We start from the raw sequence: 10,286 nt of genomic DNA, 5'->3' as shown, positions 1-10,286 counted from the left end.
AACAAAAAGGAACATAAACCCCTGATAAGTGCAGAGAACATTCCCCCTTCCTTTCTGCTCTTCATTTTTTGCTTTAATGTTATCTTGGTTCCCTTTTATTTTTTCATTTAAATTGGTTTTTATTAAATGTTAAAATAATGGTACATGGGAATTCATGCATTTTCTTTTAGATTTATTTTCTATTTTTAATTTTTTTAACCTCTCTCGCTTTTTTTTTTTAAAGTTTGTTTTTCTTTCCCTCGGTTAATATTTTTTTTTTCACATTTCCTGTCGTTTTGCTTCTTTGTTCCTCTTATAGTTTGTTCTTTTTTTTTAATTTACTTGTTATGTTTTTCTCTTTTTTTGTGGTTTTTTTTTTTTGCTTTTGGAAGGTTCCCCCCCCATGGATGGTTGGGTTCCCGCCCCCTTCCCCTTGCCCCCCGCCCAACCTCGGGGGCCCACGCGAGAGGGGAGGGCCGCGCGCCCCTCCTGCGGGCGCTGCGCCAGGCCCCCCGCGGGCTTCATACGGGGGTGGTCCGGCGGTTGGCTGTGTTGGAGTGGAGAGAGTCTTTGTTCTCCTTCTGGATACAGTTGTGGACTTGGAGGAAGCTGTTATCCCTGTCGGAGTTGTAGGTGGCGGTGGGCGTGGTGGCGGCCTTCAGGGGGTCCCTGCTGAGGGTGTACATGGAGATCTCCGTGGACGGCAGGGTGTTGAAGCCCTTGATGCCCACGGGGGAGGCGTCCCTGGAGTGTGAGGGCTCGGTGGAGCGGGAGCTGGAGCGGCTGCGGCGCTGGTAGCGGTAGCGGTAGCTGGGGATGCGGGTGATGGCGGAGGCCTGGAGGTAGTCCGTGGCGCGGGCCGTGGCCCGCAGCTGTTTGTGCCGGTCGATGAACATGTGCACGGCCAGCACCCCGACCATCTCGGCGATGATGAAGGACAGGGCCCCGAAGTAGAAGGACCAGCCGTACGAGTAACTATTCTTTTTGGAGTCGCTCTTGGAGGGGTCCCCGGCATTGGCGGATATGTACACTATGATGCCAATGATGTTACTCAGACCTGCGGGGCACACACCGGGAGGGCGGGGGCGAGGGGGGCGGGGATCGGAGAGAGGGGTGGTTAGTTCCCGGCAAGTGTCAGGCCAGGGGCAGCCACAGGGGCCTTCCCGGCTCCAGGGATTTTGTGGCCAGTGCGGGAGAGGGCTAGTGGCCTGCATGGCCTTAATATTGGATCGTGCCATTGGAGATAGCCACGGAGGGGAGGGGAATGAAGCTAGGGGAGGGGAGAGGCGTTCTACCACCACAGTGCGGAGTAACCAGGAGAGCTGCTGTTTATTGAGCATTTGCTATCTGCCTTCGCTGTGCTGTGCGTGTCTGGGGGGTTGCGAATGAGGAAATGGATCGCAGAGAGGTTAAGTAACTTGCTCTAGAGACTGCACAGAGGTTTGAGCTGGTAGAACAGGGGCTTGGGACTGGCTCCTGGAGCCAGTTGCCTGGATTCAAAGCCTTTGGCAAAGTGACCTGAGTCAGAGTTTGCAGATCTGTAAAGTTGGGGTGGGGGGGAATGATAGGACTCCCTGGGCCATGTAGAGGATAAATGAATTAGCACATGTGAAGCTGTTTGGAGCTGGGGTGTACTAAGTAGGGCCACGGGCTTTTTCTGGCATCTGAAGCAATGTGACTTGTCCCGTAACAGGGCTGAGGCCAGTGGTTTTAGGTATTTGCCTGCTACCCAGGGCAGTGGGACAGTGAGGGGACAGGGCAGTGAGGATAGGCCCAGTATTCTGAGAGGGACCTGGGGTTTGGGCGTTTTTCTAAAAACTGGAAGGGAGATGGGCCATGGAGCTGAGAGACAGGGTCTGGGGGTGCTCCTGGAGGACTCCACGGGGGGCTTGGTCACTACTGTGGGGCAGGAACCTCAGCACAGCCTATGACAGGACCCGTTGCAAGACCTGGAGGTTCCTCTTCTCCCCCCCCCCCCACCCCCGTCTCTGTCGAGTCCTCCCAGCCGCCGAGCACCCACACCTCAGCCTGCTCCCCACAGGCATGCCCGGGCTTTGGCCTGCGCATCTCGGAGGCCCTTACCTGCAGACACGAAGAAGATGCCAGCACTCAGGATGATGTTGTGTCGAGTCTTGTAGAACTCGCTGGCTGCGATGCAGAGCCCACCCATGAAGAGCAGAATCACACTCAGGATCGGGAAAATGCTTGAGGCCCTTACAGCCCCTATGGAACACGGTGGGGGGGGGGGTGGTCAAGGAGAGAGAGAACCGCACAGCTGTGAGCCAGAGGGACACATGGGGAAGAGAGTGGCCCATGGGGTGGGGCTTTTGTGGACTCGGGGCCACAGTCAAGTTTGCTTAGGGAGGGAGGAGGAGGAACAATCCAGGGCCCACCTCACAGCCCTTCAGGCGCTCCCGTCTACCTACAGGACCAAACGCCAGGGCCTCACGAGACCCACAGGGCCCTATGTGACTTGGTCTCGGCCCTTCTCCAGCCTCATGCCTCCTGGTCCCCACTCTTAGTCCCCATGTCCTCTCTGGTCTAGACACAATAAACTTCCCGTGTCTTGTCAATGCATGCTTCTGACTTTTGACATACTGACCTTTCTTACTAGAATGACTTTCCTGCTCTTTCTGACTCAGCAGATTTCTATCCACCCATCAAAACTCAACTCAAACTCACCTCGTCTGTCAAGCCTTCCCTGACTTCTTTAAGCAAAATGATCCGTCCCTTCCTCTGTGCTGGGGCCCCTGGGGCAGTGTGTTATCGTGGTGAAGGAGCCACACGGCCTGGATCTGAATCTGGCTTTAACAGGTATTAGCTGTGTAGGGTGGGGCGAATCGTCTCCCTGTGCCTCAGTTTTCTCATCTGTAAAATGGGGATGGTCATAGTGCCGAGCCTCCTCGGATTGCCATGAGGATTAAATGAACTGATGCTGATAAGGCACTTGGATAAGTCTCTGGGGACATGTAGTAAACGCCGGGTAAAGGATAGTTCGTATAGGAAAAACTTGTTTCTATATATGCTTCCGTAAGCCGTGGGGTCCCATGAAGGCGAGAACTGTTTCTTTCTTTCTTTTTCCCCCTAGTTCTCTCTTTTTAATCTCTCTGGCCCCCCAACCTGGGTGGGTGCTGGAGACACTGTAGGTCCCCAGTGCAGGCTCATGGAGTGAATAAATGTGGGGAGCCAGTCCAGACAGAGAAAGAAGCAGACATATTGCCGAGAAAAGAACAAGGGAAAAACAAAAAGAAAAAAAAAAAAAAACGCCTTCAGGATAAGGTGAGAAGGAAGGACCGACAAACAGGCACAAGAAAAGAACACCCTCGGGAACATTTTACTTCTGCGTGTGGGAGGACGGGGAGGGCAGAGGGACGCAGATGGCCGAGGGTGGGAGGGGGGAGGGGCAGGCCAGGCCAGCAGGGGGCGGATGTGGGGCGCAGTGTCCCTATGGGGACCCAGAGGCTGCGGGGTCCCCCACAAAGTGTCTCTGGAGAGTACAATAGTCTTTCTCTCCAGATTCAAATAAGGCGGCGCTGACCCCAGGGCCTGGAGTCCCTGTCCTGCAAGCTATGGGCCAGGCTGGAGGCAGTTGCTGGAGGCTCCTGGGAGGGAAAGGAGGTTTTCTTTACATGTGTGGGTTGTTTACGTGGCTTCTGAGGAGGTTTAGGGCCCCTTGGCTCAACCCCCCTGGGGAGGGTGGTGGGGTTGGTTCCTGGGGATGTGTTTTGGAGAGGAAGGTGCTGGGAAGAGAGCCTCCCCTCGCTCCCCGCCCCCTTTGGTGACATTGTGGCTACAGAAATCTGTGGAGACCAGTTTTTCTATATAGAACTTGAGGAATTTTTCCAAGAGGATTTTAGGCAGTTTGCTTTGATGTGTCACGTAAAACTCCTCCTCTCTCTTCCCCCTGCATCTTCAGGAAGTCTACACTGCTTTCGGATGCTGTGGGGTGAATGGGTTATTTTAGGGGCTTGAAGAAGGGTGAGCTTGAACTAGGGGCTGAAGAATGAGGCGTGCACGGGATGCAGCTGGGTTATTGGGCCATTGGGCTCCCCTCTCCTGCAGGCAGGGATGGGCCGCCTCCCCCCAGATCTGAGTGGCCGTTCGCCCCCTGCAAGCCATTTTAAGACAACGGTTGTGTCCCCGTCGTGATCCCCCGCGCCCCTACACACGCATACATGGTGCCTGGACGTGCACACTCAGTACTGTTCGAATCTTCATCTTCATAAGCTCATGGGGATAGGGGAGTTTACTGAAGACTCAGGAGAGAAGAGAGAGTCTTTGATAAGCACCTACTCTGTGTCGAGTCCTGAATGAGTACCTAACGGACATTTTCTAATTTAATCCTCATACCAGCCCTGAGGGGCTGTGGTTTTTTTTTTTTTTTTTTTAGCTCTAGTTTATAGACAAGAAAGCTGAAGTTCAGAGAGGCAAGGTTACTTGCCCAAGGCAGCCCAGCTCATGAGTCAGGATTCAAGTTCAGCTCGGTCCCAATTTTGGACCACCCTGTACTCTCCCTATGGGGTTTTCAAGGAGCCTGGGAAGGGTGCTGCAGAGTCCAGAGATCTGGCTTCGGGGTCCCAGCTGTGCCACTCCCTTGCTGTGTGGCTGAGGCAGGTACCTCGCCCTCTCTGGTTTCCCCATGTGTAAAAGTGGGTGTGGACCTTTAGATGATTTCTCATGCTTCTGCCCTCTCCGTGTGCCTGTGATTTCTGGCCAGCTGAGAATGGAGGGTGACAGCAGAAAGGAGGAAAGGCGGGTTGGTGTGACTTCCGAGGGGCAGCCGCAGTGGTTCAGAGGAGCAGAGCGGAGGAGGAAGCTCTCCAGTCTTTCCCCTCTGAGAAAGCAGGCGCTTCCTGCCCACCGTATGCCCGCATTTGGCAAACCCAGGCTGCACCCTCGGAGCCAATGCCTCCCAGGCAGCAGGGGCCTGATGGTGTTAGCTCAGCCTGCCGGCAGAGCCCGGATATCCCAACTTAGCCTTGCAGAGAGCAGAAAGAAGGAGCGCCAGCTGCAGAGGGAGCTGGGACGCTGTGTGCGCAGTCGTGTGTATGTGCGCGTGCGCATGTACATGTGTGCAAAGACAAGGTAGGAGGCTGGAGAGGGAGGTCTCCTGTGTTGTAACCAGCAGAGAGCAATGGGACCACTTCAGAAGATCCCGGGCAGCTTACGATGTGTTCTAGAGCAGGGTAGCCAGTGGGCCATATGGACAGTAGCCTCTCCGGCCCAGCAGGGCCACCCCAAACACCAGCCTCTCTCGGACGAGGTTTGCCCAGGACGAAGGTGACAGGAGACAGCCTGTAAACTGTGCCATGCCTAGGGAGGCTGATGTTTGCAGGACCCAGATTCAGGCTGGGCAGGGAGGGACTTCAGAGCAAGCTGGGACTCCCACATTGGAGAAGTTTCTCGAAGGAGGTCTTTCTGGCTGGGCAGCGTCCTAGGCAGAGTGAGGATGGGGGGGTTAGTTGCATGGGAATTCTTACCCTGGCTTTGTCACTCCCTCACAGTGTGGCCGTGGGCAAGGGTCTTTACCTCTCTGGGTCTCTTTCTGCAACCTGCAGAATGGGAAAAGGAACCCAGCCATCCAGCAAACGGGGATGGAAGGCCCCCTTGCTGCTCGAGGGGCAGTCGGAGGGCCAGCATCGTGGGAAGCTTGTTGGAACTACCGAGTCTCGGGCCTCACTTGGCAGCTGTTAGACTCTACATTTTAAGATTTTTATTTATTTATTTGAGAGAGAGAGAGAGATCACAAATAGGCAGAGAGGCAGACAGAAAGAGTGGGGAAGCAGGCTCCCTGCTGAGCAGAGAGCCCGATGCGGGGCTCGATCCCAGGACCCTGGGATCATGACCGGAGCCGAAAGCAGAGGCTTAACCCACTGAGCCACCCAGGTGCCCCAGAATCTACATTTTAACAAAAGTGTGTAACCCAAGTCATATGCACACGAAAGTTTGACAAGCACTGTCAAGATCCAATTGGATCTTACCAGTTCTAGTTCTGTTCTGGAAAGTGTATAGTCAAAGGTGTGATATTCATGACTTCTATTGTTTCCCCCTCCTTCCTCCAGACCCTATTTCCCCATGAATCGTCTTGATTCCCACTGAAGCTGGTGTGGTTTTAGTGCTGAAATCTGTCATGAGGAGCAGAAGGTATCAGATTTATCTCATGAATAAATATTTATTGATCTCCTACGACTAAGCATATGGGACTACGCAGTACCTACCAACATTTACAGAGCTCTGCCTGTGTGCCAGGCCCCATCCTGGCATGCGGACAAACCCACTGAAACCTCAGACAAAACCCACGAAGCCATGGCCTTGGCCTCATGGAGATTGCAAATACCTGAAGCAGGTATTGGCAAACTTTTTCTGGAAAAGGGCGGATGGTAGATATTTCTGGCTTTGCTGGCCATATGCTCTCTATTACAGCTACCCAACTCAGCTGTTGCAGCATGAAAACAGCCCAAGGCAATCTGTAAACAAATGAGTGCGGTTCTTTTCCAATAAAACTTTATTTGTAAAAACAGTTGGTGGGCCAGATTTGGCCTATTAGCTGCAGTGTGGCCCTTCCTGGTTGAGAATGAAGTGTGGTGTCCCGGGGAAAGGCTGTGTGGTCCAGCGTGGGGAGAGGCTTTGCCTTTGACTAGCTGCGAGTCCGGTGAATAAATACAGACTGAGTGTCTACTACGGAACCGGGTTCCAGGCTGGGCGTGGGAGAACTAGGGGTTCATGAGCAGGCCTAGTTCTTGTCCTTATGGGGCTTAGGTTCTCGTGAAGGAGATGTATGTCACCAGATAATAATAATCCAGTCTTTAATGTACACCGGGACTGTTCTAAGCACTGTATGTATATTAACTCATCAGTTCTCATTACAACTCTGCCAAGTAAGTATTGGAATTCCCCCTTCCTACAGCAGCTAAGACCGAGGCACAGAGAGGTTAAGCCAATCATCTGAGTCCACCCAGCAAGGAAGTGGGGAAGCTGGATTGTGAACCCACACAGTCTGCCTCCAGGGTCTGGCTGTCTGACCACTGCACTCCCCTGCTCTCAGGCCTGTGCCTCCCGCCCCTCAGAGCCTCTTCTGAGCTCACGGGATCAAGGAGGGCTTCCCAGAGGGAGTGATGTTGGAGTTGGCATCTGATGGATAAGGAGAAGCTGACAGGGCAGAAGAGAGCCAGGGAGAGGAAGCGGCGTGAGCAGGGCTGGAGGAAGAATCCTTGCTCAGGGAGCTGGAAGGCACTGGGTCACAGAGAGTCCCTGGAGGGTTTGGGGAGCTCTAAAGGAAATGAGGCGGGCCAAGGCCAGGCCGGCGGGGGGTTGTGGGGAAGGTTGTGGTTCATGGGCGGACATGCGGGCTCGGGGCACAGAGGCACGGTCTGGGCTGAAACTGTAAACGAGAGATCATAGACACAGAGGTGAGCACGGGAGAGCCTGGCCATGGACGAGTGAGAGGGCTAGCATTGGGGCTTGGGGGACCGCAGGGTTTAGAGACAACTCAGGAAGAGCTTGTGCAAATCACGTGGGGGTGACTGGCTTCCGCTTCCTTGTCTGGATTAGATGATTTCTAGGTGATGTCTGTCTCTGAGGGTCCTCTGCACCCCAGACCTCCCCTCAGGGACCACTCAGCCAGGCCAGGGCACTGTCTTATGTAGTCCCTGTGTCACTTGTGGCCTTTGATCAGAATGGTCGTCATTTCCAGGTGCATGGAGGGCGGGCGCCCTGGTTCCGGGGGGCCAGCGCTCAACTCTTGAAGTTTGTTATTCCCCTGGGATTTGGTCCCTTCTCACAGGACAGGATCACCCAGGAGTGGCCCAGGAGAACCTTCTAAGCTCTTGGGCATCTCTGCTGTCGCTCCCCTCCGTGCTGTGCTGGAGGAGGTGGCCAGGACCACAGGTGCATGTGCGAGCATGCACATATGAATGTGAGAGAGAGGGTGAAGAGGGGGGAGCGAGTGTTCCTGGAGGAGACCCTCCTCGGGGAAGGAGGAAGAGGAAGGACAAGACAGCGGATGAAGGGAGAGAGAGGAGTCGACAGTGGCGGTTCAGAGTCTGGGCTCCACACGTGGCCTCCTTGGGGCCCCATCCCAGTCCCCCTATGCCTCCCACTGGCAGTGTGGCCTCTGTGTCTTCCCTTTCTTGTCTGTGCAACGGAGACCCCAACCAGACCTAGCTCCCAGGCTGTCGTGAAGGGGAACGCAGACAACACCTAAAGTAGTCAAGTGTGCTGTAGAGAATGACATTGGGAAAGAATTCTGGAGGCTCCAGGAGCTTCCCTCTGTGCAGGGGCCAGAGGCTGTCCCATTCCCTATTGTCCCCAGGGTGGCCGATCAGCGGCACCAACTCAGGATGGAGGCGGCCTGCGTTGCCTCTCTTGACTATGCTGCCTGCCCTCTGAGCCTCGGTTGTCGCCCCTGCTGTAGGGAGATCGTGAGCACACCCAGCTCATAGCCCGCCACGAGGAATCAGGAATCAACGCACTTTAAGCAATTACAACAGTGGCCCGTCTGGCTGAGTGCCAGCAGACGCTAGTTCTCATGGTGGCAGAGGGGACCGGTGTAGTTTCCTGAGGGGCGCGGGGTTCTCTGGGCTGGTGGTTATCCCAGTGCAGGTTGTCAGTCAGGACGAGGTGCTGAAGTCAGCCTGCCAGGTGCAACCGGCACTTCAAGAAGTGAACCAGGACTGACTTGAGGGTGTCACCGTGTGTGGCGTGCAGGAGGTCAGCCCTGTTTGGAGACACGTTTGCTCTGGTTCTGTGGATGTGAGTGAGTGTGGGTGGCAGCTTCAGATGTTTCCAAATCACACTGTGACCACCGAGAAACACACACACACACACACACACACACACACACACACACACACCCTGCAGGGACCTGCAGACACACTAGCAGACACAAGCACATGGGCACTTACCTGTTCAGACAGATGCTCACATGCGTGGACACACAGGTACCAGAAGACAGAACACAGCACAGACTCACCCCCTCGTGCACAAAGACAGACACACAAAGGAAGTCACACCCGGGTCACCACGGCCTCTGTCTTCACCCGCACTCAAGCTTTGGTAAGGAGGGATAAGGACGGGGAGCCCCAGAGAGGACACATCGGTGACCCCCAAAGCTTGCTGGGGAAAATAGGTCGGGTCATCATTTGTCTTGGGTAAGCTAGTGACGGGTGGGTGAGGGGCGTACTGGCTACACCTTCGTGGGGCCCAGATGTCAGGAGGCCCACGCTGTGACCACCGCCTGTCACTAGAAAGCCCCTGGACTCTGTGGTTCAGGACAAGCCGTGGAACTCCTCAAATACCTACGGGGGTATGTGGGGGGGTGGTAAGAGCATTCATTCATTCATTCTATCAGATATTGATTGGGTGCCTTACTTCTGCCAGGTCCCTCACGGGGCACTGGACAATGTCCAAAGTCTGGCCTGATGGCTTGAGAGCCAGTGAGCCCCGCTTTCTTTGCCACCCCAGGAGATGAGCTCCGTGTTCCTGACCAGCCATGTCCTTCCGGCATTCTCTCCTTCCCGCTCTGCTCTAGACCTTCAGTCCAGCAGGTGGAATGAGGATAGTAGGGATGACCCGGGCCACCTACTTGCCACCCTCCTCAGCCTCCTTCCCTGGGCCTTTCCCAGCTTCCTGGTCTCTAAGGCTTGGCCTCCTGGGGCTCAGACCTCGCCCCTCTTTGCACCACTGCCTTCGTCCATTCATCGAGTCTCCTGGCTTTCGATATCATCCACCTGCTGACAACTGCACACTCCCGTCGGGGGCCAGACCTGTCCCCAGAGTCCCAGACTCCAGGGCATCTCCCCCAGAGAGTCCCACAGGCCTCTCTGACTTAAGACGGCCGACATTGAGCTTCCCAATCTCCCCCAAACCCAGCCTTGGGCTCAAACCCTGACTCCTTCTTCCCTGGTAAATACATGCAGCCTTTCTGGAAATCCTATCTGCAGGTCCTTGGGAATAGTTTCCAGCTCTGACCCCTTCCCGCCTCCCTCACTGCTTCTACCTTGGTTCAGGACACCTTCTCTTGTCTAAATTATCACCAGCAGGCTCCTAACTGTTCTGCCTGCTTCTGCCCTTGCCCTGTTTTAGTCTCCTGTGAACGTAGCAACCAGAGGGTCCTGTAGAACGTGAGATGGTGTTCACTGCTCTGCTCAGACCCTCCGATGGCTTTCTGCAATATCCAAGCCCTTTCCATGACCCCAGGGGCCCCTGGGCCTCTCTGCATGGGCTTTTTCTTGGCTGCCGCTTGCTCACTCTATTTTTGTCTTTCTGGCTTCAGACCCCTTCCTCAAACATGGTGGGCGTGCTCCCGT

The 10,286-nt window shown here is 54.8% G+C and overlaps 1 protein-coding gene across 1 annotated transcript in view; it reads right to left on the bottom strand.

The window, feature by feature from the left end:
- Nucleotides 1-500: 500 nt before the first annotated feature.
- CACNG2 (calcium voltage-gated channel auxiliary subunit gamma 2) overlaps nt 501-10,286 on the bottom strand; it is a gene marked incomplete at both ends in the record, with an annotated part of 108,607 nt that continues 98,821 nt past the window's right edge. The window contains 2 exons of the mRNA XM_080811782.1: nt 501-1,036; nt 2,062-2,202. Coding sequence (XP_080667908.1) covers nt 501-1,036; nt 2,062-2,202 — 677 coding nt within the window. The remainder of the gene's footprint in view (nt 1,037-2,061; nt 2,203-10,286) is intronic.

The sequence above is a fragment of the Martes martes genome (genome assembly GCF_963455335.1).
Source record: "Martes martes genome assembly, chromosome: 8".
NCBI lineage: Eukaryota > Metazoa > Chordata > Mammalia > Carnivora > Mustelidae > Martes > Martes martes.
The sequence above is the reverse complement of the archived record's forward strand: the minus strand, read 5'-3'. Positions and strand labels throughout refer to the sequence as shown.